Below are 27,545 nucleotides of genomic sequence, written 5' to 3' on the forward strand. Positions count from 1 at the left end.
TCTCTCTCTCACACACACACACACACAGAGTCGTTCTTCTCATGGGGATGAAAAAAATTCTCCACAAGGTCACAATTTACTGGTATTGCTATACTTGTGGGGACATTTGATCCCCACAACGTAGGAAATGCAAATGCACACACACACACAAACTCTGACATGCAAATACACACACAAACACACACTCTTTCAACACAAATGCACACATAATCTTACACACACACACAAATACGCACATAATCTCTCTCACACACTCTCACACACACAAGAGCAAGAGAGTCCCGCTGTCATCCCGCAGGTCTTAACAGATGTCCTGATCATGTGTGTGAGCTCGTACAACACACACACACACAAGAAACCTCTAAAATGCGTCCCTTTCCCATCTATTTACACACAGGAGATCGGCAAAGCCCAAAGAGATCTCCAACCAAAGAGTTGACACATCACATCATTCAGCGTCAACATAATACTGCTGCATATGACTACAGCACAGCTTCAAGTATATTACTATAACAGCCCTTCGCACAATACTAGACAACGTTTAAAATACGTTAGCATAACGTGTTGGCGTGTGTTTCCTCCAGGTGCTCCGGCTTCCCCCGCAAGTCAAACACATGCGCTATAGGGGAATTGATGATTAAATTGGCCGAAGTGTATGAGTGTGTGTGTGTGAATGAGAGTGGATGGATGTTTCACATTACTGGGTTGCGGCTAGAAGGGCGTCCGCTGTGTAAAACATATGCTGGAATAGTTGTCGGTTCATTCCGCTGTGGTGACTCCAGATGAATATGGGGCTAATCAAAGGAAAATGATTATTTCTGTGGCACTTTTTGTTTTTCCAGATGCTCCTGAACATCTTAAACTGAAGATAAATTAGGAACAGCATCTCTGTGTGCTGTAAAACGAGAGACGACGAGTGTTTAGATAATAAGTTCAGGAGTATTGAAGATCAATGAGTCCTGGACTGTGTTTAAAGCAGTTGTGAAGTGTACTGTTGTCACATCTGTACAGAAACAGCACACACACACTCATGATAACACACATTCATGACTCTGCTATTAATACTTTAGTGTGAATGTGCTTCAGAGAGCTGTTTTCACTTCTGTCTGAGTCTGATCTTCACTCCTCCAGACATGCACACACACACACACACATGTTGGTATTGGTGGTTTATGAGGACTCGCCATAGGCATATTGCATTTTAAGCAGTAAAAATGACTAATTATATGGCCATACCCCACCAATACCCCTAAACCAAATCTGTGAGATATTGTGAATGTTAAAAGACGCCGTAAAGAATGATTTTAAGTGATTAATTTACAAGGACACAAAGCATGTCCTTGTAAACCACTGTAGCAGAGTACAACTAATCATACCCATCTCATTATGCAAAAAAACTGTGGTTGTAAACCACCAAAGCCAGTACACACACGCGCGCACATGCTCTCACAAGCAATCAACAGCAATCTGTTGTATAATAAAAAACAAGGCTTATTTATATCATTTATAATAATAAATAAAAAATAAAATAAATATAATAAATAAAAAATAAAATAAATATAATAAATAAAAAATTAATTAGGAGACAGTGTTTGGACTGTGGGGGAAACCGGAGCACCCGGAGGAAACTCACACCAACATGGGGAGAACATGCAAACTCCATACAGAAATGCCAACTGACCCAGCCGGGACTCAAACCAGCGATCTTCTTGCTGTGAGGCGATCGTGCTGCCCACTGTGCTCTATTAATAACTTCTCAAATCAGTTATTTGTTCATTAATTGTCTATGTGTGTGGCTCATTATGTGCATTGTTGTCTATGAAGAAGGCTCTAAATCAGTCCCTGATGTGCTTTTATTCCTGTAATTGTCTTTTATTATCATTATTATAATAGTGTTGTCTTGGAAGGCAGGCGGCGGGGAAGTGCACTCGTTTTTGGATCAGACCCACAGACAGGTTTTTTGTGCATGACCTACATAAGTGTTTGCCTGCCGGGAGAGTGAGATGCTGGAGCCTCCCTGAGTCACATGATCTCACACACACACCTGTTAACACATACACACACACACACACTTGCACCTCTGATACCCTTAATTTGACATTCAGCGTCTCTCGTTCTCATAAGATCATCAGTTACTCACAGCGCGCCAGTCAGATAAGTGTGTGTGTGTGTGTGTGTGTGGTGTCTGTCAGTGATGATATTTGTCAATTTGTAATATCTGACAGTGAATCACAGCACTGAAGCGTCGCTGATGAAGTCATGACAGCACTGGATTCTGTTCTACATGACACACTTTGCTCTGAGTGTCCTAGTTGGTCATGTTCACTATTAAGGGTGTGGGAAAAATATTGAGACGCCATAATATTGCATTTTTTTGCGACAATACTGCATTCAATTCAATTCAATTGTGTTTATAATGCACTTTAAAACAGTAAAGCTGACCAAAGTGCTGACAATAAAGGGTAAAACGAAGCGTAAGACATACTTTAAAATACATTAATTCATTCTACTTTGGCTAAATCCCTTATTTATTTGTGATAACCACAGCGGAATGAACCGCCAACTTATCCAGCATATGTTTTATGTAGTGGATGCCCTTCCAGCGGCAACCCAGTACTGGAAAACACCCATACACACTCATTCACTACAGCCAATTTAGCATATTCAATCCCTGTATAGCGCATGTGTTTGGACTGTGGGGGAAACCGGAGCACCCGGAGGAAACCCACGCCAACACAGGGAGAACATGCAAACTCCACACAGAAACGCCAACTTGCCTAGTCGGGACTCAAACCAGTGACCTTCTTGCTGTGAGGCGACAGCGCTACCCACTGAGCCACCGTGCCGCCCTTTAAAAATACAAATAAATAAAATGAAATCTAAATAAAATGTGTGACGTCATGCGAAGCGGCTTCCGAGTCCAAGCGCTCTATCAAACTGTATGGGGAGAGTCATCAAATGCTAATAATAAACGTTTACTAAGCGCTGTAATACTTTCAAAAATCACGATGGCAATATATATATCCATGCATAATATCTGATGGCCAGAAAGTGATTCATTTCTTTATAAATTGTTAACATTTTGGTATTTGTGATGCAGAAAGCCCAGAGATTGTTGTGTACACTATGACTTTATATAAGATTCACTTTAAAGTGTGATATGAATAAAAAGCGGTCATAAACGAATATTTTCTCAATTCAAATGAGTGGCGGCTTGGACCCGGAAACAGTATTACGTACGTCACCAACACGTCACTACTTAACAAGCAGATATCAATATATTAATAATATTTAGTAATACTATTTGGTTGCGTAACAGTCAGTTTTCTTTACTGACCACTAGATGGTGATGTTGAGGCTTTTTTAATGTAAGCTAGTAAGTAAGTAAAGTAAAGCCGGCAGGCACACAACATTTATGACAGGCTTTTCTAAAAGTGTTGGTCGATTTTTCTGCTTGACAGTCTTAATATGCACACCAACAATATAATTTTAGCTAGATAAACGGAGAAATGTTTCTTTGCCGATATAAATAGAATAGAATAGAAGATCTTAGAGCATTAATAATAAAATAATCATGAGAAAAGTCAGTGCCAGTGATGTAGTGGTTAGTGCGTCGACACATGCACTTCGGTGCTCACAGCGACCTGAGTTTGATTCCCGCCTCGCGGTCTTTTGCTGATCCTTTCCCTCTCACTGCTCCACATGCTTTCCTGTCTATAATCTCTACTGTCCTGTACATTAAAGGTAATTGATAAATAAATGAATATATAATGTATTTAATTCAATTCAATTCATCCATCGATGCGCAGCTCCACAAGTTCCAAACCACGCAAGATAGGGGAGACAGTGGTGAGGAACAAAACTTCACCAATTGACCAAAGTGAAGGGGAAAAAACACGCTCAGTTGCGCACGACCATTTCTCCTCTGGCCAAACAGAGCTGCAGTCTAGACACCGGAGGCCGGAGAACACTGGACGTCCATCGTGGAGAAGCTGCGGGTGTGAGTAGGTCACCATCGGGTGTTAAGGGTGAATCAGTATTTAAATAATTGAATAGAATAGAATACAACAGAATACAATAGAATGGAATGGAATGGAAAGGAATAGAATAGAATGGAATAGAATAGAATAGAATAGAATAGAATAGAATACAATAGAATGGAATAGAATACAATAGAATTGAATAGAATAAAATAGAATAGAATAGAATAGAGTAGAATAGAATAGAATAGAATACAATAGAATACAATAGAATAGAATAGAATAGAATAGAATACAATAGAATGGAATAGAATAGAATAGAATAGAATAGAATACAATACAATAGAATAGAATAGAATAGAATACAATAGAATGGAATAGAATACAATAGAATTGAATAGAATAAAATAGAATAGAATAGAATAGAGTAGAATAGAATAGAATAGAATACAATAGAATGTAATAGAATAAAATAGAATAGAATGGAATAGAATAGAATAGAATGGAAAAGAATACAATAGAATGGAATAGAATGGAATAGAATAAAATAGAATAGAATAGAATAGAATACAATAGAATGGAATAGAATACAATAGAATTGAATAGAATAAAATAGAATAGAATAGAATAGAATAGAATAGAATAGAATAGAATAGAATAGAATAGAATAGAAAAAGGTGCAAAGTTTTTGTTTTCAGTCACAATTTGAAGATTGTTTGGAAAATGTTAATAAATAGCAAAATAGATTTCATAAGATTCCATTTTGAATTGTAATTCTATGTTTGACCACTACTCATTCATTTGCTTTTCAGCTTAGTCCCTCTATTAATCAGGGGTCGCCACTGTGGAATGAATCGCCAACTTATCCAGCATACGTTTATCCAGCATATGTTTTACACAGCGGATGCCTTTCCAACCACAACCCATCACTGGGAAACACCCATACACTCTTGCATTCACACACATACGCTATGACCAATTTACCTTACCCAATTCACATATAGCGCATGTGTTTGGACCGTGGGGGAAATGAGAGCACCCTAGGAAACCCACGCCAACATGGGAAGAACATGCAGTCTCCACACAGAAGTGCCAACTGGCTAATTAGTATGTTAGTTTGTTAGAGCATTTAAATGTTATTTAAAATGTTGAATAATAATAATAATAATAATAATAATAATAATACATATTCTTGCCATAAAAATCACATCAATATATATAAAAATGTATTTAAATAGAATAGAAAGGATAGAATAAAATAGGTGCAGTGTTTTTGTTTTCGCTCAATCTTTGAACCTTTTTCTTGCGGTAAAAAATCCCATAATTGTTTATCAAAAAAAATTAGATAATAGAATAGAACAGAAAAAGTTGCAAAGTTTTCATTTTCAGTCATAATTTGAAGTTGGAAAATGGTAATAAATTGCAAATATCAAAACAGATTTCGGAAGAAGCGTTTTGTATTGTTTTGTATTGTAATTCTGTGTTTGGACACTGGGTGGAATCTGCATCACTTGTAGAAAGGCAAATGAAAAGAGAGGGACAGGTGTGTAATCAAGGGAAGCACAACATTTTATGGACCATGAATGTGAGCTTAGAAAAGCAACGTGCAAAACCATCCCATGTGCTTCATGAGTGTGAGATATAATGGAAGTGTGAGTACAAAAAGCAACTGTATTATCAATACACTGTGGAAAGTCAGTTTATTGAGGAAGATCTTTATTAATGTTTGGATTTCATGCATATTGCACACAAGTGACCATATTAGTATTTATGTCAATAATATTGTGACACAAGTATTGTAATAGTATTGTATAGTTAGCAATGCAATGATAGTTTGCTATGCAGTGCTCAGCATATGAGTACGCTTCATTTTGAAAATGAATATTTTTATTAATTTCTCTGTGAATATAGTTAATGTGTTTTGGAGCATTTAAACAAAACAGATTTATTAAACTGATATATTTATTAAAATAATATTGTAGTCATCAAAAATATTTAAAAAATTGAAACATAATACAATTAAATTAAAGCTAGATATTGCAAAAAAAAAAAAAAAAGATTACAACCTACAAAATTTCAACTAAATTTGATGATTTTTTCGCTTTTGTCTTGATTTAAAAAAAAAAAATTATTTAATATTTTCTCTATCATATAAATTTGAGTGTACTTGTAGTGTTATTGTAAGTTATTTTGTTAGATACACTCCAGATTTGGCTTCAGTACTGACTAATTTAATGTTTATGCGCTCTCAGATATAAAGGCACATGAGCTGTCTCTGGGGTGGTACCTTTTCAAAAGATACAAATATGTACCTTAAAGGTCCATAGTAATACCTCAAGGGTACATATTAGTACCCAAAAAGTACAAAAGTGTTCCTCTTCAAATTTTTAGGTACTAATATATACTTTTGAGGTACCAATATGGACCCTTTAAGTAGAAATGTGTACGTTTTGAAAAGGTACCACCCCAGTGACAGCTCGAATACCTTTATTTCTGAGAGTGTGTAAACATTAGATTAGTCAGTACAGAAGCCAAATCTGGAGCGTATCTAACAAAAATATACAAATATAATATTGTAGAGCTTCCTATTAAAAATATGAATTTAAAAGAGAGATTTGTGAGGGGTGTACTTATATATGCTGAGCACTGTAGACGTCAAATTTATTCTGCATTTTTATATGAAATCTTTTCATCTGTTATTTACTGATGTTCTGCATGTGGAAGTGGTAGATGATGCTGTAGGTTACAGTACAGTAGTAGCTGTTAAATGACCTCATTATGCAAATTTTATTAAGGAAATATTCAGAATGTATAGACTATTTGGTGAAAAACACAACAGCTGCAGAATGCTTTTAACAGAATACCCCATAATGTTAAGCATGTATGTTTTTTATTAATATATCTATATAGAAAGCATGTGGAATTATAGGCTTGGTTTGCACACATATAATTCACATGCTCATTCTATTTTATATTTGGATATATTAATTCAACATAATCCCAACGCATGTACTTGCAGGTCACTGTATGATTCAGTGTCTGCATTATGCTTTGTTTTTGTTATCATGCATACAGTCACATATGCAAATGTGTATTAATGTATTTCAATTGTTAATTCCAAACCCCTAATAGAGTCACAGATGTAAGTGTGGTCATATTTTGGGAACAACCTGAGTGAATCTCCTCCAAATAATGATTAAAATAGTATAAAATAATCATTCATTTATTTTCTTTTCGGCTTACTCCCTATATTAATCTGGGGTCGCCACCGCGGAAATGAACCACCTACTTATCCAGCATATGTTTTACACAGTGGATGCACTTCTAGCTGCAACCCATCACTGGGAAACACCCACACACACTCATTCACTCACACACACACACACACACTATGGACAATTTAGCCTACCCAATTCTTCTATAGTGCATGTGTTTGGACTTGGAAACACACGCCAACAACTCCACACAGAAACGCCAACTGACCTAGCCGAGGCTCGAACCAGCGACCTTCTTGCTGTGAGGCAATTGTGTTACCCGCTGCGCCACCGTGACACCCAATTCTAGTATTTATTACTGTAAAATGCAACACAGAAACACTAAAAGTCTGTTTAGTGTCTCACTGTCAATGAAGTGAATATGTTTGTGTGTGCGTGAATGTGCGTGCAAGTGTGTGTGCGTGTGTGTGTGTGTGTGTATTATGCTAATGACTCTCAGAGGAGTCTGGCACAGAGGCTCTTGTTGCTGTGGAGTTTTTCCTGACACTGTTGCCTGGGAGACGGTTTGGTGTCTGCTGTGTGTTAAGATGTGGAGTCCTGAGAGAATCGTCCACAGCTGACCTTCAGTCACACCTTACACACACACGCCACACATTGACACACACCTGACACATGCATATACACATCATATATACACACAACTGACACATGTCACACACACCCCTGACATGTGCCCGACAGATGCCACACACGCTCTCTCACACACGCACACCTGACACACACATACACATGCACATACACACACGCACTCCACTCATTCACACACTTAACACATACACACACACACACACACACACACACACCTGACATACACACATATACAGACCACACATTCACACAATTAACACACACACACCTGACACATGCATATACACACACACATTTATTTATATATATATATATATAAATTTATGCCATATTTTACATAGGGGACGACACAGTGGCGCAGTAGGTAGTGCTGTCGCCTCACAGCAAGAAGGTCGCTGGTTTGAGCCTCAGCTGGGTCAGTTGGCGTTTCTGTGTGGAGTTTGCATGTTCTCCCCGCGTTCACATGGGTTTCCTCCGGGTGATCCGGTTTCCTCCACAGTCTAACGACATGTGATAAAGGTGAATTGGGTAGGCTAAATTGTCCGTAGTGTATGAGTGTGTATGGATGTTTCCCAGGGATGGGTTGCAGCTGGACGCGCATCCGCTGCGTGAAACGTGCTGGATAAGCTGGCAGTTCATTCCGCTGTGGGGACCCTGGATTAATAAAGGGACTAAGCCGAAAAGAATTTTATTTGGCGAGGTTATATGGGATATCCATCCTAATATTAATAATCACTTGTGAGTATAAATTAATAAATGCAGCATAAAGCATAGAATTATATGGGATACGTACAGCAAATGTCTACCTTTTATGGAAATATTTATATTTTATTTATGTATAAATGTGTGCCCTATTTTATATGGTGCGGTTATATGAGATATGTATATTCTTAATATTAATAATCACTTGTTAGTATAAATTATTAAATGCAGCATAAAGCATAGAATTATATAGGCTATGTACAGTAAATGTCTACCTTTTATGGAAATATTTATATTTTATTTATGTATAAATGTGTGCCCTATTTCATATGGTGAAGTTATATTGGAATATGCATCTAAATATTAATAATCACTTGTGATTATAAATTAATACAGCATAATGCATATATTTATATGGGGTATGTACAGTAAATGTCTACCTATCATGTAAACAAATATTAATATTTTGTTTATATGTAAATATTTGCACTTTTTAATATGGAGAGGTTATATTGGATGTGCATCTTAATATTATTAATCACTTGTGAATATAAATTAATAAATGCAGCATAAAGCATAGAATTATATGGTATATGTACAGTAAATGTCTACCTTTTATGGAAACAATAACTTATATGGTTACATTGGAATATGCATCTTAATATTTATGATCACTTGTGAATATAAAATAAAACAGCATAATACATATATTTATATGGGGTATGTACAGTAAATGCCTACCTTTTATGTAAACAAATATTATATATATATATATATATATATATATATATATATATATATATATATATATATATATATATATATATATATATATATATATATATATATATATAAATGTGTGTATAATTAATTACCCTTTCTTATTTGGTGAGGTTATATGGGATATGCATCTTAATATTATCACTTGTGAGTATAAATTAATAAATGCAGCATAAAGCATAGAATTGTATGAGGAATGTACATTAGATGTCTACCTTTTTATGTAAATATTTATATTTTATTTATGTATAAATGTGTGCCCTATTTTATATGGTGCGGGTTATATGAGATATGTATCTTCTTAATATTAATAATCAGTGGTGAATATAAATTAGTGCAGCATAAAGCATAGAATTATATGTGGTCGCAAAGTAAATGTCTACTTTTATTACTTTTTATGTAAACAATAATTAATATTTTATTTATATGTATAAATGTATGTCCTTTTTTATATTGGGAGGTTAAATGAGATGTGCATCTTCATTCATTCATTTATTCATTCATTTTCTTTTCGGCTTAGTCCTTTCATTAATCCGGGGTCACCACAGTGGAATGAACCGCCAATTTATCCAGCACATGTTTTACCCAGCGGATACCCTTCCAGCTGCAACCCATCACTGGGTAAAGGATGTGCATCTTAATATTAATAATCACTATAATGAAGATGAGAGAGAAGAAAGAGAGTGTGTGTTTGAGTGACAGCTCTGGTGGGTCTGCTTTGACGTGTGTTTTTCTAAATAACACTGGACGTTACAGTGATGTTGACAGACTCTGAGTGCAGCTGCTGTGATGTCTGACTCAGTCTGTTATTGATATGAAATATTACACATCACTGACCGGTCGAGATACCGGAGCTTCACATTATCATCACAACAGCCAGACTGAACACACCGGCAATAATCTGACTTCATGCTGTAAATAAATATGTCTCCTCAAACACTCCTTCTGTCGCTCATCTGAGGCGTCCAAAGGAATCAGCTGACTCGAGAGAATCAGTTCATGAGTCCCGCAGTCAGTCCATCACATTTCATTTCTTTCTGTTGATATGTTAAATCATTGATATTGATTAAGGTGGGGCAACACGGTAGCTCAGTGGTTAGCACTGTGGCATCACAGCAAGTCCCAGCTGGGTCAGTCAGTGTTTCTGTGTGGAGTTTGCATGTGTTGGTGTGGGTTTCCTCTCGGTGCTCTGGTTTCCCCCACAGTACAAACACATGAGCTATAGGGGAACTGAACTAAATTGGCCATAATGTATGAGTGTGTGTGTGTGAATGTTAGTGTGTATGGCTGTTTCCCAGTAATGGGTTGTGGCTGGAAAGGCATCTGCTATGCAAACACATGCTGGAATGGTTGGCTTTTCATTCCCCTGTGGGGACACCTGATAAATAAGGGACTAAGCCAAAGGAAAATGAATGAATGAATGTTTATTAAGGTAATTTGACTAAATAATGTAAACTGTTTTCATCTAATTCTTATCTAATTATTATTTAAATGTGTTCTTGTTCGTTGATTTTGTAAACTTTCAAAATCAAAATCTTTGTAAATCAAACCCAACGAGCTTCAGGGGTAGGTAATGTGTCGGTGCTAAACAACAAGATAAACAACGAAATCATAAGTCCAAGGTAACTGTAGTGTAGATGCTGTTTTGATTGATTATAAAGCTTGTTTGGCATGCTGCCTCGAGAGAGAACCTTGAGTTCATAAGATCCTCGAGTCCAGGGCTCCCTCCCATTTGCAAGGCGAGAGGGGAGTTTGAGCTTAGGTGGATCTGGAGAACTCCCCTGCTGTAGTAGCTAATGAACAGATAGTAATTGCTCTTAAGAGATAACTACTTACTAGGAGCACGTCTATGGTGCTGATTTGGATTAGTCGATTAGCTTAAGTTGCTTGATTTTGGACGGTGAGAGGAAACCAGGGGAAACCCACGTGAGCATGGGAGAATGTGTAAACTCTGCACAGACACGTCGGCTGGCTTGGTAAGGACTAGAACCAGTGACGGTCTTGCTGTGAGGCAACAGTGCTAACCACTGGGCCACCGTGCCACCCATCTAGGAAAGGAGGAGGAGTAGGGGTGGAAGGGGGGATTCTTCAAAACGAAGATGGCTGTTATATGTAATTCAGGGTATTTATAGTGGCTTAGGAATCGTCTGATTGGTGAATAAACTTCACTTATGGAATAGTCATGTTAATAAAGGCTTTTTCACTTGCTTTTTGAGTGCCTTGGACTTATGACTTCATTGTTTATCATATGTACATTTATTTATACTTTTGTGTGTGTGTGTGTGTGTGTGTGTGTGTGTGTGTGTGTGTGTGTGTGTGTGTGTGTGTGTGTGTGTGTGTGTGTGTGTGTGTGAGTGTGATTGTTAATATAATAAAATAGTATATGTATAAATTTGCATCTGTTTTGTAAAACATATGCCAGAGTAGTCGACAGTTCATTCTGCTGTGGTGACCCCTAATAAATAAGGGACTAAGCCAAAATAAAATTGAATGTATGATCGAATGAGTGTATAAATTTGCTAAATAAATGTATAATTTCTAATTTAATTAACATTTATGTTTGATTAATTCATTTATTTTCCTTCAGCTTAGTACCTATATTAATCAGCGGTTGCCACAGTGGAATGAACCACCAACTTATCCAGCATTTGTTTTGCGCAGCGGATCTCCTTCCAGTTGCAACCCAGTACTGGGAAACACCCATACACTCTTATTAACACACACACACACACACACATACGCTACGGACAATTTAGTTGATCAATTCCCCTATAGCGCATTTGTTTGGACTGTGGGGGAAACCGGAGCACCCGGAGGAAACCCACACCAACATGAGGAGAACATGCAAACTCCACACAGAAATGCCATTGACCCAGCCAGGACTCGAACCAGCAACCTTTTTGCTGTGAGGTGACAGTGCTAACCACTGAGCCACCGTGCCACCCGTTATATGTTTTATAAATGTTTGAAACTGACCCTTTTATGCTTTGATCCTCATTAATTAGGGTAAATTTAGAGTAATTAGGCAAGTTATTGTATATCGATGGTTTGTTCTGTAGACAATCAAAAATACATTGCTGAAGGGGGCTAATAATATTGAACTTAAAATGGCTTTAAAAAAATTAAAACTGCTTTTATTTTATCCGAAATAAAACAAATAAGACTTTCTCCAGAGGAAAAAACATTATAGGAAATACTGTGAAAATTTCCTCGCTCTTTGACAACATTCAGGAGGGCATTTGTAAAATTAACTTGGGACAACATGAATGAATTGCAGGGAACACATCATTTCATACAATGTAAATAACAGTGTTTTCCATCTCTCTTTGTCTTTTCTCCTCAGTTCATCGCCTTCGCCTCCTTGTTCTTCATTATGGTCTCCATCACCACCTTCTGCCTGGAAACTCACGAAGCCTTCAACACCATCATCAACAAGACGGATCCGCTGCGAAACGAAACGCTAACCGACATCAGCCAGCAATACGAGATCGAGACCGACCCGGCGCTCACATATGTGGAGGGAGTCTGCGTGCTGTGGTTCACCTTCGAGTTTCTGGTGCGTGTCACATTCAGCCCGGACAAACTGGAGTTCATCAAGAGCGTCCTCAACATCATTGACTTTGTGGCCATACTGCCGTTTTACTTGGAAGTGGGACTGAGTGGACTTTCCTCCAAAGCTGCTAAAGACGTGCTGGGTTTTCTGCGAGTGGTGCGTTTCGTTCGCATCCTGCGGATCTTCAAGTTGACTCGTCACTTTGTAGGGCTCCGCGTATTGGGACACACTCTCCGTGCCAGCACTAACGAATTCCTCCTCCTCATTATCTTCCTAGCGCTGGGCGTCTTAATATTCGCTACTATGATCTACTACGCAGAGCGGATCGGCGCCAGTCCCAACGACCCAACAGCAAGTCATCACACTATGTTTAAAAATATCCCTATTGGCTTTTGGTGGGCGGTTGTTACAATGACAACGTTGGGTTATGGTGATATGTACCCTCAAACGTGGTCTGGGATGGTTGTGGGAGCGTTGTGTGCCCTTGCTGGCGTGCTCACGATAGCGATGCCGGTGCCGGTTATCGTTAATAACTTTGGCATGTATTATTCGCTGGCCATGGCTAAACAGAAGCTCCCGAAGAAGAGGAAGAAGCACATCCCGCAGGTGGTGCAGACGGGCTCGCCGCTGTACTGCAGAACTGATCTGAGCACAGCCTGCAACAGCACACAGGGGGAGCTGTGTATCGGACAGAGCCGAGGACTGGAGAGACATCGCTCAGGTGAGAACATACCTGTCAACATTGGGATGGGAAAATAAAGGATACTACCGCCCCCCAATAAAAGTCCTCAAATGACTGAATCTGTTCATCTGGAGCTGTTTCTATGACTTTGTCTACTTGGACATCAGTAATAAAATGATTAGCCTCAATCTGAATTAGATGATAATATGACTGAGGCGTTTACATGAGTCGCTTTTTGAATGTTCTTGTTTTTACCTGTTACAGTACATAGATCGATTAATGTCATTACGTCAGCATTTGACGCTAGTTTCCTCCGGTGTTTCACGCAACAGCAGTTCGTGTTCGTTTTGGCGTCATATGTTGGCTTGTTTTTAATTTAGCAACAAGTTCAACTGCAGTTAATGTCTCACACTATGCATGCATACAGATAATGGTGGGTGCACATTCTCAAGCAACAGGCCACTTTTCATTCATGCCCCCACAACAAGTGTGGTTTATTTCTAAACTAATTTCGAGAGGATCATGTGCTTCTGATTGATCACGGCTGGTGCCGCATCTGCTCCATATATTGCATCAATCTGATGAATACTGACAACGTTTTCCACTCCAGTCATGTTCGTCTTAAAGAATCCCCCCTTCCACCCCTACTCCTCCTTTTCTCCTGATGGGGTGGCACGGCGGCCCAGTGGTTAGCACTGTTGTCTCACAGCAAGAACGCTGCTGGTTGGCGTTTCTGTGCGGAGTTTGCATGTTCTCCCCATGCTTGCGTGGGTTTTCCCTGGGTTTCCTCCCACCATCCAAAGACATACACCATAAGTAAATTGACTACTCCAATGTAGCATCTTAATACAAATTTTTGCCAGCTATATCTCCGCACATATCTCAAGACCTACCTGAGCTCAAACTCCCCTCTTGCGCTTCAAACAGAAGGGAGCCCTGGGCTCCAGGATCTTATGAGCTCAAGGCTCTCTCCCGGGACAGCATGCCAAAATACACTTTATTATCAATGATCAGCTGAGTGTGAACTCTTGAAAGTCACTTCAAAGTCAAAGCACTTCATAATAACTATTTGTTCCAGCATTTTTAGCATAGTCATTGTTTACAGCTCGCACCAAAAATGTGCTCTCTTGCTTGAAGCTATTCTCTTCTGTTTGTCGTCAAATGCCTGACGACTGCCGTGTGCGTCCTGTCGCAAAACGGAGCGCAAATGATAACAGTAATAGTTTGATTACCTCAAACTATGTACTGCACTTCAGTAATGCAACTTAAACAGGAATACTCCACATGTCTTAATTCCAATTCTGTTTAGTTTGATTATGACCTTAGGCAGATTCAAGTAATCAAAAGTTTGCTGTTTACATGATGGACTTATATTAAAAGTACTGATATGAAGTATTGGTCTCCATGTAAATGTACTGACTGTAAATAAACACTTGGGGGTAATGCATTACAAGTTACAAAAAATTATGTGGTTAGCACTGTCGCCTCACAGCAAGAAGGTTGCTGATTCGAATCCCGGTTGGGCCAGTTGTCATTTCTGTGTGGAGTTTGCATGTTCTCCTCGTGTTGGCGTGGATTTCCTCCGGGTGCTCCGGTTTCCCCCACAGTCCAAACGCATGTGCTGTTGGTGAAATTAATTAGCCGTAGTGTATGGGTGTTTCCCCAGTACTGGGTTGCAGCTGGAAGGGCATCCACTGTGTAAAACATATGCTTGAATAGTTGGCGATTCATTCCGCTGTGGTGACCCCTGATGAATAAAGGGACTAAGCTGAAGGAAAATGAATGAGTTAAAATCAATGTTTTTCTCCATTTGCCTCTAGTGCTGTCAGCTGACTGCAGCGCAGGAAGTGACATCAGCATGTCTCCAGAGGCGCGCATGCCCATGCGTCAGTCCAGTGTCCGTGAACAGGACCATCACACCGAGGGCACGTGTTTTCTGCTTGCCGCCAGCGACTACACCTGCACCGCAGACGCAGCCATACGGAAAACAGGTGACCAATCACAGCCCTCATTTCTACCTCACTTGCATAGACACACCCATCACATTTCATAAAGCCATCTCATTGATCATAAAGTCAGTCCATTCATCCACTGACATCAATGTTTCACTGATGGAAATGAAGAACTCAGACTGTCCAGTAGAGGATTATATTATAAATACACAGTTTATAGCAGTAATCAATGCTGGTCAGATATCTAACAGGGAATGTTCTGGCAAAGTTCTCTCAAAGTTATGAACAAACATTCTTCCTCTATTAGAAGATTCATTCCAGGTCTTTAATAATGCCTCAAACTCGCAAACATTACTGAAACATTTTTTATGTTATTAATTAGAAAACTCACCCTTATAAGGGGCTTAAACACACTCGTGTGACAACAGTCTGTGAATATAATGGTAACAATTAATTAACTATATTGTTTATAATCAGACTTGATAAAACAGTCTACAGAAACACTTTGGCTGTTTTTCAATATACGTTTTTCAGCGATCTTGCGTCCTCGTGTTCTCGTGTAACGTCATCATCTACTGCTAAAGTTCAGTTCCAGTACTCAAGAACGAAGGATGCGTGAAACTTCCCAGATGTGTTCTTGATATCAAGGACGCATGGATGCAGACTTGAGCATCGAACTCGCTCGAGAAGTCCCAGAAGTCATTGCGACCGGAGTTGGGAAGCGCAGCATTTTACTTAGATTTATTATTAAAGAGATTCAGAGATATGACTTCTTAATCTCAGGAGTTTCCCTAAATGAGACTGTAAATATAAACATTACTATAAAAAATGGTAATAAAGGAATAAACACATTAAGGATGTTTATTAAAACCTGTTTTATTTATATTGTGCAACGTATATTTGTAAAGTCTTTACATTAGTATATATTGTGAAAAGGGGAAAAACAATAAATCGTTGTATGAATGCTGTAATGTTTACATAATTTTCCATTAAAAATGCCAAAAGGTCACATGACCATCAGGAAGAACGCAGCATCTCATTTCAGGAACTGTTCTCGCGGTCTCCCGAGTTCGTTCTTCCGAGGTGACCTGGTAAGACCGATCTTCACAAAAACGCAAGTCCGTTCTCTGCGTCCTTGAAATTGAGAAACAGCCTTTGATTGACATTCTCCGTTTGTACGTGTCATTAGAAGGGGAAAGCCCCGCCCACTAGTGACCATCTCTCCCTCATTAGCATTTACAGCCCTGAGTGAGAAGCAACTGTTTGGAATCTGCTGTTATGCTAAAGGATTTGTAGCTCCGCCCTCTTTTGGAAAGAGCACAATCTCATTTGAATTTAAAGTGACAGTCACCAAACCTGCACAATTGGGATCAAAGCCCAAAAGGAGCAGTTTCAGAGAGTTAAAAAACATTTTTTGTGTGTTATTTTGAGCTGAAACTTCACACACACACTCTAGCGACATTAGAGAATTTATATCTTGTAAAAAAAGGGGGTATAATACGTGCCCTTTAATGTAATGCAACATGAAACATGTTTCTGCAGCATTTTATATTTATTAAAATACTATCTAATGCTGCTTTCACACCAGACATGGATAAAGCGTCAAGTCTGAGTGATTTACATGTTAAGTCAATGCAAAGACGTGAATAAACATCCTGCAGCGCGTTTTGTGCGAAGACGTGGCGTAAATGACGCGATTCATGAGTTGATCGTTTTGTGCATTTGAATCACTCGAGTTGGGAAATCTGAACTTTGGCAGACATTCGCGCCATGGTAACCAATCATGAGCTTGATTATGACATAGTGCTGCTTGTTGGTGTCTCGAGGGGAAATCCTCTTGCTGACACCGAACAACAGCTCATCAAACTGGGCTCGGCTCAGGCTGAAGCACAGCTGAAAGCCTCCATCATCTAGGTACAGTTTCTCGAGGAGTTGCTGAACTCACAAAACTGGTGCACCTCTGAAAGAATCGAGTGGACTTCGACATGGCGCCGAACGAATCTATGCTGTTTTTCAGCCTTCCTAAAGCACATAAACATAGCTACTCTCTTAATAAAATCCATGTTAGCCATTTAGCAACGAAGCTAGAGTCACCGGGCAGACAGAAGCCCTGCTTATGACACGAATCCATGTCTGTTGTGAAGTAAATTTGATGTGCGAATGAAGCGAGTAAACTCAAAATGTCTATCTACACGTAAATAGATTTATACATGCATGTCGTGTCTGGGGTGAACGCAGCATAAAACTCACACAACCAAGGAAAAACATTACGCAATGTTTATTTGCAGCATGTTAGTTAAATATTCCTGAAAAATGTCTAATTAGGTTTTAAACAGAGAGCATTCGAAATTTTCTTTCTCAAACTGCTTACGAAAATGTAAAAAAATATAAAATTCTGAAGAAAAAAAATTAACAAGGAAATTTTATATATATATTTTTTTTTATTTTTACTTGTTTTCACATTTAATAAATTGGAGGTTTTAGCATTCAGAAGAACATGTTCATAACTCAAGGGTAACGTTCACACAGCATCCCTTAAAGATATGTACAGTATATATATATAAAGCTTAGCAGTTAATTTTTGAGCTTTCTTACCAGCGCATCATTACTGCATCATTTGCTTGTCTGCATGCATTTATTGTTTGCATTGTGTTTGCATGTGCACATAAAATGTATGAGTTCATAACCATGCTGATGTGAGTTGGTGCTCAGAGTCCTGGTTAACATATACAAATGCTTGGCTAATAACCCTTCCTGAAGGTTAAGCTCAGATGCAGCCACTGGTGTGTGTGTGTGTGTGGTGCTAAAGGCCATTATTTTTGTGCTGTGCTGTTGCATTTGTTCATCCTTTACATTTTAGTATTATTTTATTAGTAAATGCGTATGATATACCAGCTTGCTTATGACCTTATGATTTTTACTTAATTTTTTATATAATGATTATCTTATCATTTTTATGGCAAATTTGCTTGTGTGTGTGTGTGTGTGTGTGTGTGTGTGTGTGTGTGTGTGTGTGTGTGTGTGTGTGTGTGTGTGTGTGTGTGTGTGTGTGTGTGTGTGTGTGTGTGTGTGCATTTTTATATATATAATCCATTGTTGCTCTTTTACTGTGTAGTGCTCTTTGACCTATATATATATATATATATATATATATATATATATATATATATATATATATATATATATATATATATATATGATACTGTATGCCTATATCAGTATCATTTACTAGCATTGATTATCATGCCATGAAGTGTAAACAACATTCTAAAGTAACACATCTGGTCAGGACTGTTATTATATATGATTCTATAGACAGAGCTGCTGTTTGCTTAACAGTAGTCAAACTCATTAATCATATGCATGAGAGACATACAGTAGGCAAAATATTTAGGATAGAGAGAACAATATTTGAGGTTTATGTACAGTTTTAGTTGACATTTCCATCCAGTATGGCTTTCACTGACATATTTTGGTTAAATTTTCATCACCATCATCATATTTGGACGTTATAGTAAAATTATCCAAACCTTTTATGCTTTGATTATATGAGCAGTAACCGAGCACTTGATTTCACACACAACATGTCCAGGGATCAGAGTGAAAACACAGGAGCCATTTCATTTTGATCGCTGGACGCAGTCAGTGTGCTGTGTTCTGTAATGTGTGTGCATATGTCCCGTCACGCACGTGTTCAGTGTGTCTTTGTGCTTTTTTACTGTTGCGTTCTCTCACGTCTGAAGGCTCGGAGAAATCTCGGAGTTTAAACAACGTGTACAGCGCTCTCCATCTCTCTCCAGTGACCTCGCCCTGTCCCATTCGCCGCAACCGCTCACCATTCCTATCTGTCAGCTGAGGACACGCCCACTAACTCAAAGACTCCACCCACCAAATATGCTGAACTCCCACTAACACTTTACCAAATGTATTGCAAAGACTCCGCCCACCATATATGCTGAAGCCACACCCACTAATGCTTGATCAAAGGTTCTGCAAAGACTCCGCCCACCACATATTCTGAACTGCTAAGGCCACGCCTACTAATACTTGACCAAATGTACTGCAAATCTCCACCCACAATATGTGCGGAACTGCTGAAGCCACACCCACTTATACTTTACCAAATGTACTGCAAAATCTCCACGCACAATATATGCTGAAGCCACACCCCCTAATACTTGAGCAAATGTATTGCACAGACTCCCATAATATATGCTGAACTGCTGAAGCCACACCCACTAATACTTGACCAAACATACTGTAAAGTCTCTGCCCACCATATATGGTGAACTGCAGAGGCCACGCCTTCGACAACTCTATTTGTCCATTTTATGAAGCCACGCCCACTCACAGTCAAATATACTACAAAGACTCCTCCCTTTCTGGCCGAGGCAGTATGTGATCTTTCTCTATTTTTATGTAAATAATGTGGTTTCAGAAAGTTTATAATAAATATTAGTGAGAATCTCACAAAATCATAATCTATATACTGCGTTATTAAAATAAAGACGACTTTTAAGACCTTTATTGTTAAATTTGACACGTAAATTGTGTTTTGTTTTTTTTTAATTGTAAGTAATTCCTCTTTATCTGGCTCATTATTTTTGGCAAAAAATTAATATTAGTTAATCAAGCATAAATTGTGAAATTTTAATTGGTTAATAACTATAAATTGTGATTTTTATAATTTAATTGAATAATAAATTGTTTCAAATATGGATTTTAAATTATAGTTTACTTTATTTTTTAATTACAATTAAATTTAAAATATGTATTTTATTAAAGTAATAAAGATTTTGTTTTGTTTTAATTATTAATTACTTAATACATTTAAAAATATATTTATTTGGAACAATATAAAAATAAACATGAATTAATTAAACAAATGAACGTAAAATTTTTTATTTTAATTAACTGTTTTATTGAACATATTTTTTATTACAGTAACATGGCTTATTTTAATTGCAAATTACTTGCTGTAAATTTTAAAGATAAATAATGAAAATGAGTATTTACTTTAGATAAAATTAGCTTTTTTTATGAGTAAATGCAAGAAATCTTTCTGTTTTTGATGATGTCATGAAGCCGAACATGTTTTAGTGAGATACGCTGAATGAATGTGATTATCCAGCCATAAAATATTTATTCAGGGAGAGTTCAGCTCACTTAGAAACAAGCTTTAAGCTTTTAAGCACAAGTGCAGAATAAGATTTATCTGTAAAAGCTCGCGCTCAGGTGTGTATGTGTGTGTGTAAGCTGTGTGCTTGTCTGTGTACAGCTGAAGTCAGAATTATTAGCCCTCCTTAATTATTAACCCGTCTTTATATTGTCCTCCCCAGTTTCATTTCTAATCATAATAGTTTTAATAACTCATCTCTAATAACTGATTTATTTTCTCTTTGTCATGATGACAGTAAATAATATTTGACTAGATATTCTTCAAGATATTAGTATGTGACATTTAAAGACTAAACTAGGTTAATTAGGGTAAAGTTAGGGTTTGTTCTGCAGACAATCTAAAACTAATATTGCTTAAGGGGGCTAATAAAATTGACCTTAAAATGAGATTTTTAAAACAATTAAGAACTTCTTTTATTCTAGCTGAAATGAAACAAATAAGACTTTCTCCAGAAGAAAAAAGATTAAAGGAAATACTGTGTAAAAATTCCTGAATCTGTTCAACATCATTTGGGAAATATTTGAAAAAGGAGGGTAGTAATTTTGACTTCGACAGTACATGCTGCCATGTCTCAACCTCCCGCTCTTGTGAGTGAGTGTGTGTGTGTGTGTGTGTTCCCGTGGGCCTCACACCGCTGCTGTACACACAGATCACTGCTCAGAGGTGGTGTTTGCGCGCTTCAGCCGGGCCGAGGGGAGCGTTCTGTCTTAAACGAGGAAGCAGACGAGACTCAAAGGTAACAGACGCTCTCCCTATGTGTGAACATGAGGATGAGAATGATGAAGAGAGAGAGAGAGAGAGAAAATGACTCTTAGTGGCCTTCAGATCGCTACACAACAACACTGGATTAAATCCCAATTAAAGAAATCTCATCAAAACACATTCCTGGCCTATTCGAGTGACGATTCATAAGTGCACGTATTAATCAAAACATATTTGCTCTGCCTCTGAAATGATTTATTTATCCAGCTGCTAATGTGATATTTTATTATCTTCAAGCAGCTGTTCTAGTTTTAGAAATAGTTTATATTAGTTTAATTAGTAATAATGCTTTTATATTATTGCTTTTTATAATATAAAGTAAATAGTGTGGTTTCAGAAAGTAATCATAATAATTATAATAATATAATATAATTATAGGTAACACTTCATTTTGTTGGTCCATTTGAGTATTAGTAGACTGTCTGCTTAATATCTGCTGATACTGCTGCTAAACAGACATTTAACTGACTATAAGAAACTTTGCTAGTACATGTCAACTTACACTAACCCTAACCTAACAGTCTACTGATAATCTAATGAGAATTAGTTGGCATGTAGATGCAATGTAACTAAATTCAACAAACATCAAAATAAAGTGTGACCAAATTATAAAATAATAATAATTCCATACATTTCTATAGCACTTTTCTGGACACTCAAAGCGCTTTACACAATTTTTTTAGAGGGAATCTCCTCATCCACTATTTGTGTGCAGCATCCACCTGCTGTGCCACACCGCACACCAGCTAATTGGTGGAGAGGAGACAGAGTGATGAAGCCAGATATGGTATGGGAATGCTTGGGAGGCCATGATGGACAGAGGCCAGTGGGCAAATCTGGCCAGGATGCCGGGGTTAAACCCCTACCATTTTCGAAGGACATCATGGGATTTTTAATGACCACAGAGAGTCAGTACCTCGGTTTAACGCCTCATCCAAAAGACGGTGCTCACTGAGCAGTATAGAGTCCCCAGCAATATACTGGGGCATTAGGATGCACACAGACCCCCTACTGGCCTCACTAACACCACTTCCGAAAACAACCTAGCTTTCCCATGTGGTTTCCCATCCAGGTATTGACCAGGCTCCGCCCTGCTTAGCTTCAGTGAGTGACCATGTGAGAGCTGCAGAGAGCTAGCTGTAATAAATATTAGAGATAATCTAAAAAAAATCATAATATTTTATTTAAAATAATATATTTATCCATCTTCAAGTGTGTTATTTTAGTATGATCAAGCAGCTGTTGTAGTTTTTATAAATAGTTTGAATTAGTTTTTTCATTTTCTGATTTAATGTTTTGAATGTAGTTTATTTATATATTTATTATTTATTATTTTCTTTAATAATGCTTTGAAAACTCACAAGAATGCACAAGAATTATGGAAGGTTTTTCTAAAACATTTTAGCTGGCCGTTTTTTTTTTTGTTTGTTTGTTTGTTTGTTATGTTATTAATTAGTTCCGAGCACATTTAAAGATAAACATTCTTATAATATTTGCATATTTTCAAAAGAATTACAGAACATTCTAAAGTAGCATTCTAAAATGGAACATTCTATCAATGTTCTCCAAAATGGAATGCTTTTTTTCATAACAAGTTTGAATTTGAATTTATTTTTATTTGAACTTCTGTTGTAGTTTTTACTTATTTTATTTATTTATTATTTTTTAAATGTATTTATTTAATTTTATTTAATGTTTATTATTTGTTTACAACCAAATGAAATAAATGAAATCATTTCAATTTCCCCCCACCCCAAGTAAATTCATTATTTACATATAATGTATATAATAGGTTTAAATTACAAAGGTAGATTTAATTAACCTTAACAACATCCTAAATGTTTTATTTCAAGGTCTTCCATCAGCTGAGGCCACACTCCTTGTACTTGCACAGATCTACTGCATAAACTCCACCCTCCATATTTGATCAACAGCTTAGGCCACGCCCACTAACTCTCCATCAGAGACTCCTCCCGCCCTATTTAACCAAACGATGAGACCATGCCTACTCATAAATAACCAAATGTACTGCAAAGACTCAGCCTGCTCCATTTACTTACGATTTTAGTCAAGATAGAATTTTAGAAAGAGTGTAGTTGAACAGATTGTGAGTTTTACCTAAACCAAGGGGGATAACCACTGAATAATTATGGACTGAATGATTTATTTTAGAGGCGGAGCTAATGTTGTTCTCTACAACATGCACTTATGAGTTGTGCGCAGGAGTGTGTGTTTAGGAAATAAATGGCTGCATTTTGAACTCAACTTTAAATGCATCAGTGAAGCACATATTTATCTTCATGTTTGCTCCAACATTCATAATCACAATTAATTTTCTGAAATATTTCATCACTCAAACCGCTCACATCACATCGGGTCATTTATCTGCATCCTCCGTGTGTTATAGATGTACTGTACGGGCCTGTCCACACCTGATTACTTCATGTGTTTTCTCTGATCGGATAGCTTTGTGAAGATGTTTCCATTTACATTTGACCTCATAAATATGTCTCCGCTAAGATGGATGTCACAATCACATGAAGTGATCAAGTGTAAACCGCTCATATGTGATCAACTGGAGATCTGCCTATCATTTCTTTGTCATATCTGTGTACTGGTTTGAATGGAGAGGTCATGTGGAGATTTGAGCGTCATGTTATCTGTCTACTGTATGTGTATTGTTTGTCTATTGTATGTACAGTATGTGATGAAGAGTTGTGAGCATCATGTGTTTGTCATCTAGAGAGTTTGTATGTGATGAACTGGTTTGAATGGAGATGTCATGTGGAGATCTGAGCATCATGTGAGTGAATCTGGAAGGGACAGTTGCTAAGCAACTGGTGGAGGGAGATTTGCTGTCACACCCTGAACGCTGTCATCACTGCCCTCGCCTGCTCCACATCACTACATCACTCATTTATATAGGCAAGAGCTGATCTACTGTACCCACAGGTGTCTCATCATGTTAAGGTGGATCTCACAAAGAAGCACACAGGTCGCTTTATATCCCAAAATAATAACTAATTGTCGTTTCTGAAATATGTTGTTCTTTTTGGTAACATTTTAGTTTAAGTGCTGTCAATTATTATAAGATATTGCAAAATGTGTAATTATTTTTTAATTTAATTTAATTTTATTTTATTTTATTTTATTTAATTTAATTTTATTTTATTTTATTTTATTTTATTTTATTTTTTTTTTTGTTTTGTTTTGTTTTATATTATTTTATTTTATTTTATTTTATTTTATTTTATTTTGTTTTGTTTTGTTTTGTTTTATATTATTTAATTTAATTTAATTTTATTTTATTTTTTTTTTGTTTGTTTTGTTTTGTTTTGTTTTATATTATTTAATTTAATTTAATTTAATTTTATTTTTTTTTTGTTTGTTTTGTTTTGTTTTGTTTTATATTATTTAATTTAATTTTATTTAATTTTATTTTATTTTATTTTATTTTATTTTATTTTATTTTATTTTATTTTATTTTATTTTATTTTGTTTTGTTTTGTTTTGTTTTGTTTTAATTTAGTTTATTTATTTTGTTTTATTTTATTTTATTTTATTTTATTTAGTTTATTTATTTTATTTTGTTTAGTTTTATTTTATTTACATTTTTTATTTTATTTTATTTTATTTTTTATTTTACTGTACTTATTTTATTTGTTTGCTTATTTTTTATTTTATCCTTTTTATTTTATTTTATTTAGTTTATTTATTTTGATTAGTTTTATTTTATTTACATTTTTTATTTTATTTGTTTTTTATTTTATTTTATTTGTTTGCTTATTTTTTATTTTATCCTTTTTATTTTATTTTATTTTATGTAGTTTAGTTTTATTTTATTTACATTTTTTATTTATTTTATTTTATTTTATTTTATTTTATTTTATTTTATTTTATTTTATTTTATTTTATTTTATTTTATTTTATTTATTTTTTTTTTTTGTTTTATTTTTTAATGCTTATAAAGTATCATCTTATTGTCCATTTCTAACCTTACCCAATAGAGCTGTAATCAGGCCTCAAAAGTTATCCTGACAGAATTTTGCCTAAGCTCGACATTGTGATTGACCCCTTTTTTAAAGCCTGAACCTGTTTCCAGGTCAAGAATGAGTCATTTAAATGTGTTTTAACATCATTTGTTAACATAGGCCCTAGTTCACTTGGAAGTTGGAACAAAAAAGTTCTCTGTAACATCGTGAAATATCTTATCACTCTAAATAATAACCTAAATAGCCCAACGCTATATTCCAAAAAACGTCTTACCAAATTAAATTAGGATATATTCTAAATTAAGATGGGTATTTGGCTTTATTTGGTATATATGTACATGTTCAAAACTTTTCCACACCTCAGACTTTGCTGTAGTTGCCGGTGCAACCAAACACATAATCGCCAGATGCAAGCTTACATTTCACCTCCACCTTCGGCATCCATTCTTGCATCATTCTCACGCTAGTTAAAATGCACCTGAAACTAAGCCCATGTAAAATGATTAAATTTCTGTATTATTTGACCCATATATGTTTATATTTGTGACCTCATTTGTGAGATTCACCTGTTATAAATGCAATATATTTGTCTTAAACAAAGTGTGTTTGTTTTAACAATCAAAGAAGTGCAGTTTTTGTGACGCAGTGCTGCTGTTGTTGCGTTTGCAGCCACTGTTTCTCCCCTGGCCGATGTTCAGTTTATATCAGCCAGAGACGGGGAGGGCGGAGCCAGCAGAGACTCTGATGGATTTGACGAATTGGATTGGACGGTCTGGAATAGAATAAGCCTGTGATTGGACAGTTCCCATAGATGGACCTCTTCATCCAACGGACTGGATTTTCCTGTGTGAAAGTCGAAAGAAAAAATGTGAAAATCCTGATATGGATCTAGTGAAACGTGCTTCAGTCCGGCGGGCTCTCCATTTATAATGTGGCATCTGTATAAAGGACACACACATTCACGCGTGGCTTCCCTCTGTGTCAGGTAGCAAATCCAAAACCCCTTTTCCAGGCCTCTGTCAGTGCAATAAGTGTATTACGATGTGTAGAGGCACAAGTGTTGAACTCGAGTATTAGTGTATCGACTTTACTGACCTACACCGTAGAGAGAGAGACTATAACATGATCAGATTAATAAATGTGACCTGCTGTCATTTATGCTTTTAGTTGCTCTAGTATCTCTGGTGGAGTCCTTGTTGTCTCTGTGTGTGTGTGCAGGTTTATGTGGTTTATGAGGACATTAAATTGTATAATGACATAGGTATGACCAGCTGTGCTCTGTTATTAAGGTGGTTTATGAGGATGTGCTTTGTGTCCTCGTAATGCATAAACAATTCTTAAGTCATACTTTATCAATAAGGGATTTCTACACTACAAATTACATCATGGAGAGTCCTCATAAACCATATATGCGGGTGTGTGTGCAGGTTTATGTGGTTTATGTGGACATTGAAATTGTATAATGGCACTGGTATGACCTAGTTGTGCTCTGTTAATAAGGTGGCTTATGAAGACATGATTTGTGTCCTTGTAATGCTTAAATCATACGTGTGTTTCAAGATCTAAATTTGTAGGGGTAGGGTAAAGCCATATAAGGGATTTTTACACTATAAATTACAGTACGCCTATGGAGAGTTCTCATAAACCATATATACAAGTGTGTGTGCCGGTTTATGTGGTTTATGAGGACACTGAAATGGTATAATGACATCGGCATGACCTAGTTCTGCTCTGTTTATGAGGACATGCTTTGTGTCATTGCAATGCTTAAATTATACTTGTCTTTTGACATTCAAGTTTGTAGGGGTAGGGTAAAATTATGTAATGAGTGGTTACACTATAACTTACATTACACCTATGGAAAGTTCTCATAGACCATATATACAGTACTTGTGTATGTTTGTGCAAGTTTATGTGGTTTATGAGGACACTGAAATGGTATAATGACATCGGTATGACCTAGTTGTGCTCTGTTATTAAGGTGGTTTATGAGGACATGCTTTGTGTCCTTGCAATGCTTAAATCATACTTGTCTTTTGACATTCAATTTTGTAGGGGATGGGTAAAACCATGTAATGAGTGGTTTTTACACTATAACTT

At 36.7% G+C, this 27,545-nt stretch overlaps 1 protein-coding gene across 2 annotated transcripts in view; it reads left to right on the top strand.

Annotated features, from left to right (window-relative positions):
* kcnc2 (potassium voltage-gated channel, Shaw-related subfamily, member 2) overlaps positions 1–27,325 on the top strand; it is a 57,195-nt gene extending 29,870 nt beyond the window's left edge. The window contains exons 2-4 of one of the 2 annotated variants that reach the window (XM_056456229.1): positions 12,669–13,599; positions 15,381–15,551; positions 26,115–27,325. In XM_056456229.1, the coding sequence (XP_056312204.1) occupies positions 12,669–13,599; positions 15,381–15,551; positions 26,115–26,239 (1,227 nt within the window). In that variant the 3' untranslated portion in view covers positions 26,240–27,325. Of the gene's footprint in view, positions 1–12,668; positions 13,600–15,380; positions 15,552–21,340; positions 21,403–26,114 lie in introns of those variants that run through there. The other variant, XM_056456230.1, reaches the window with a different exon arrangement.
* Positions 27,326–27,545: the final 220 nt, after the last annotated feature.

Source organism: Danio aesculapii, chromosome 4, assembly GCF_903798145.1.
Source record: "Danio aesculapii chromosome 4, fDanAes4.1, whole genome shotgun sequence".
Taxonomy (NCBI): Eukaryota; Metazoa; Chordata; class Actinopteri; order Cypriniformes; family Danionidae; genus Danio; species Danio aesculapii.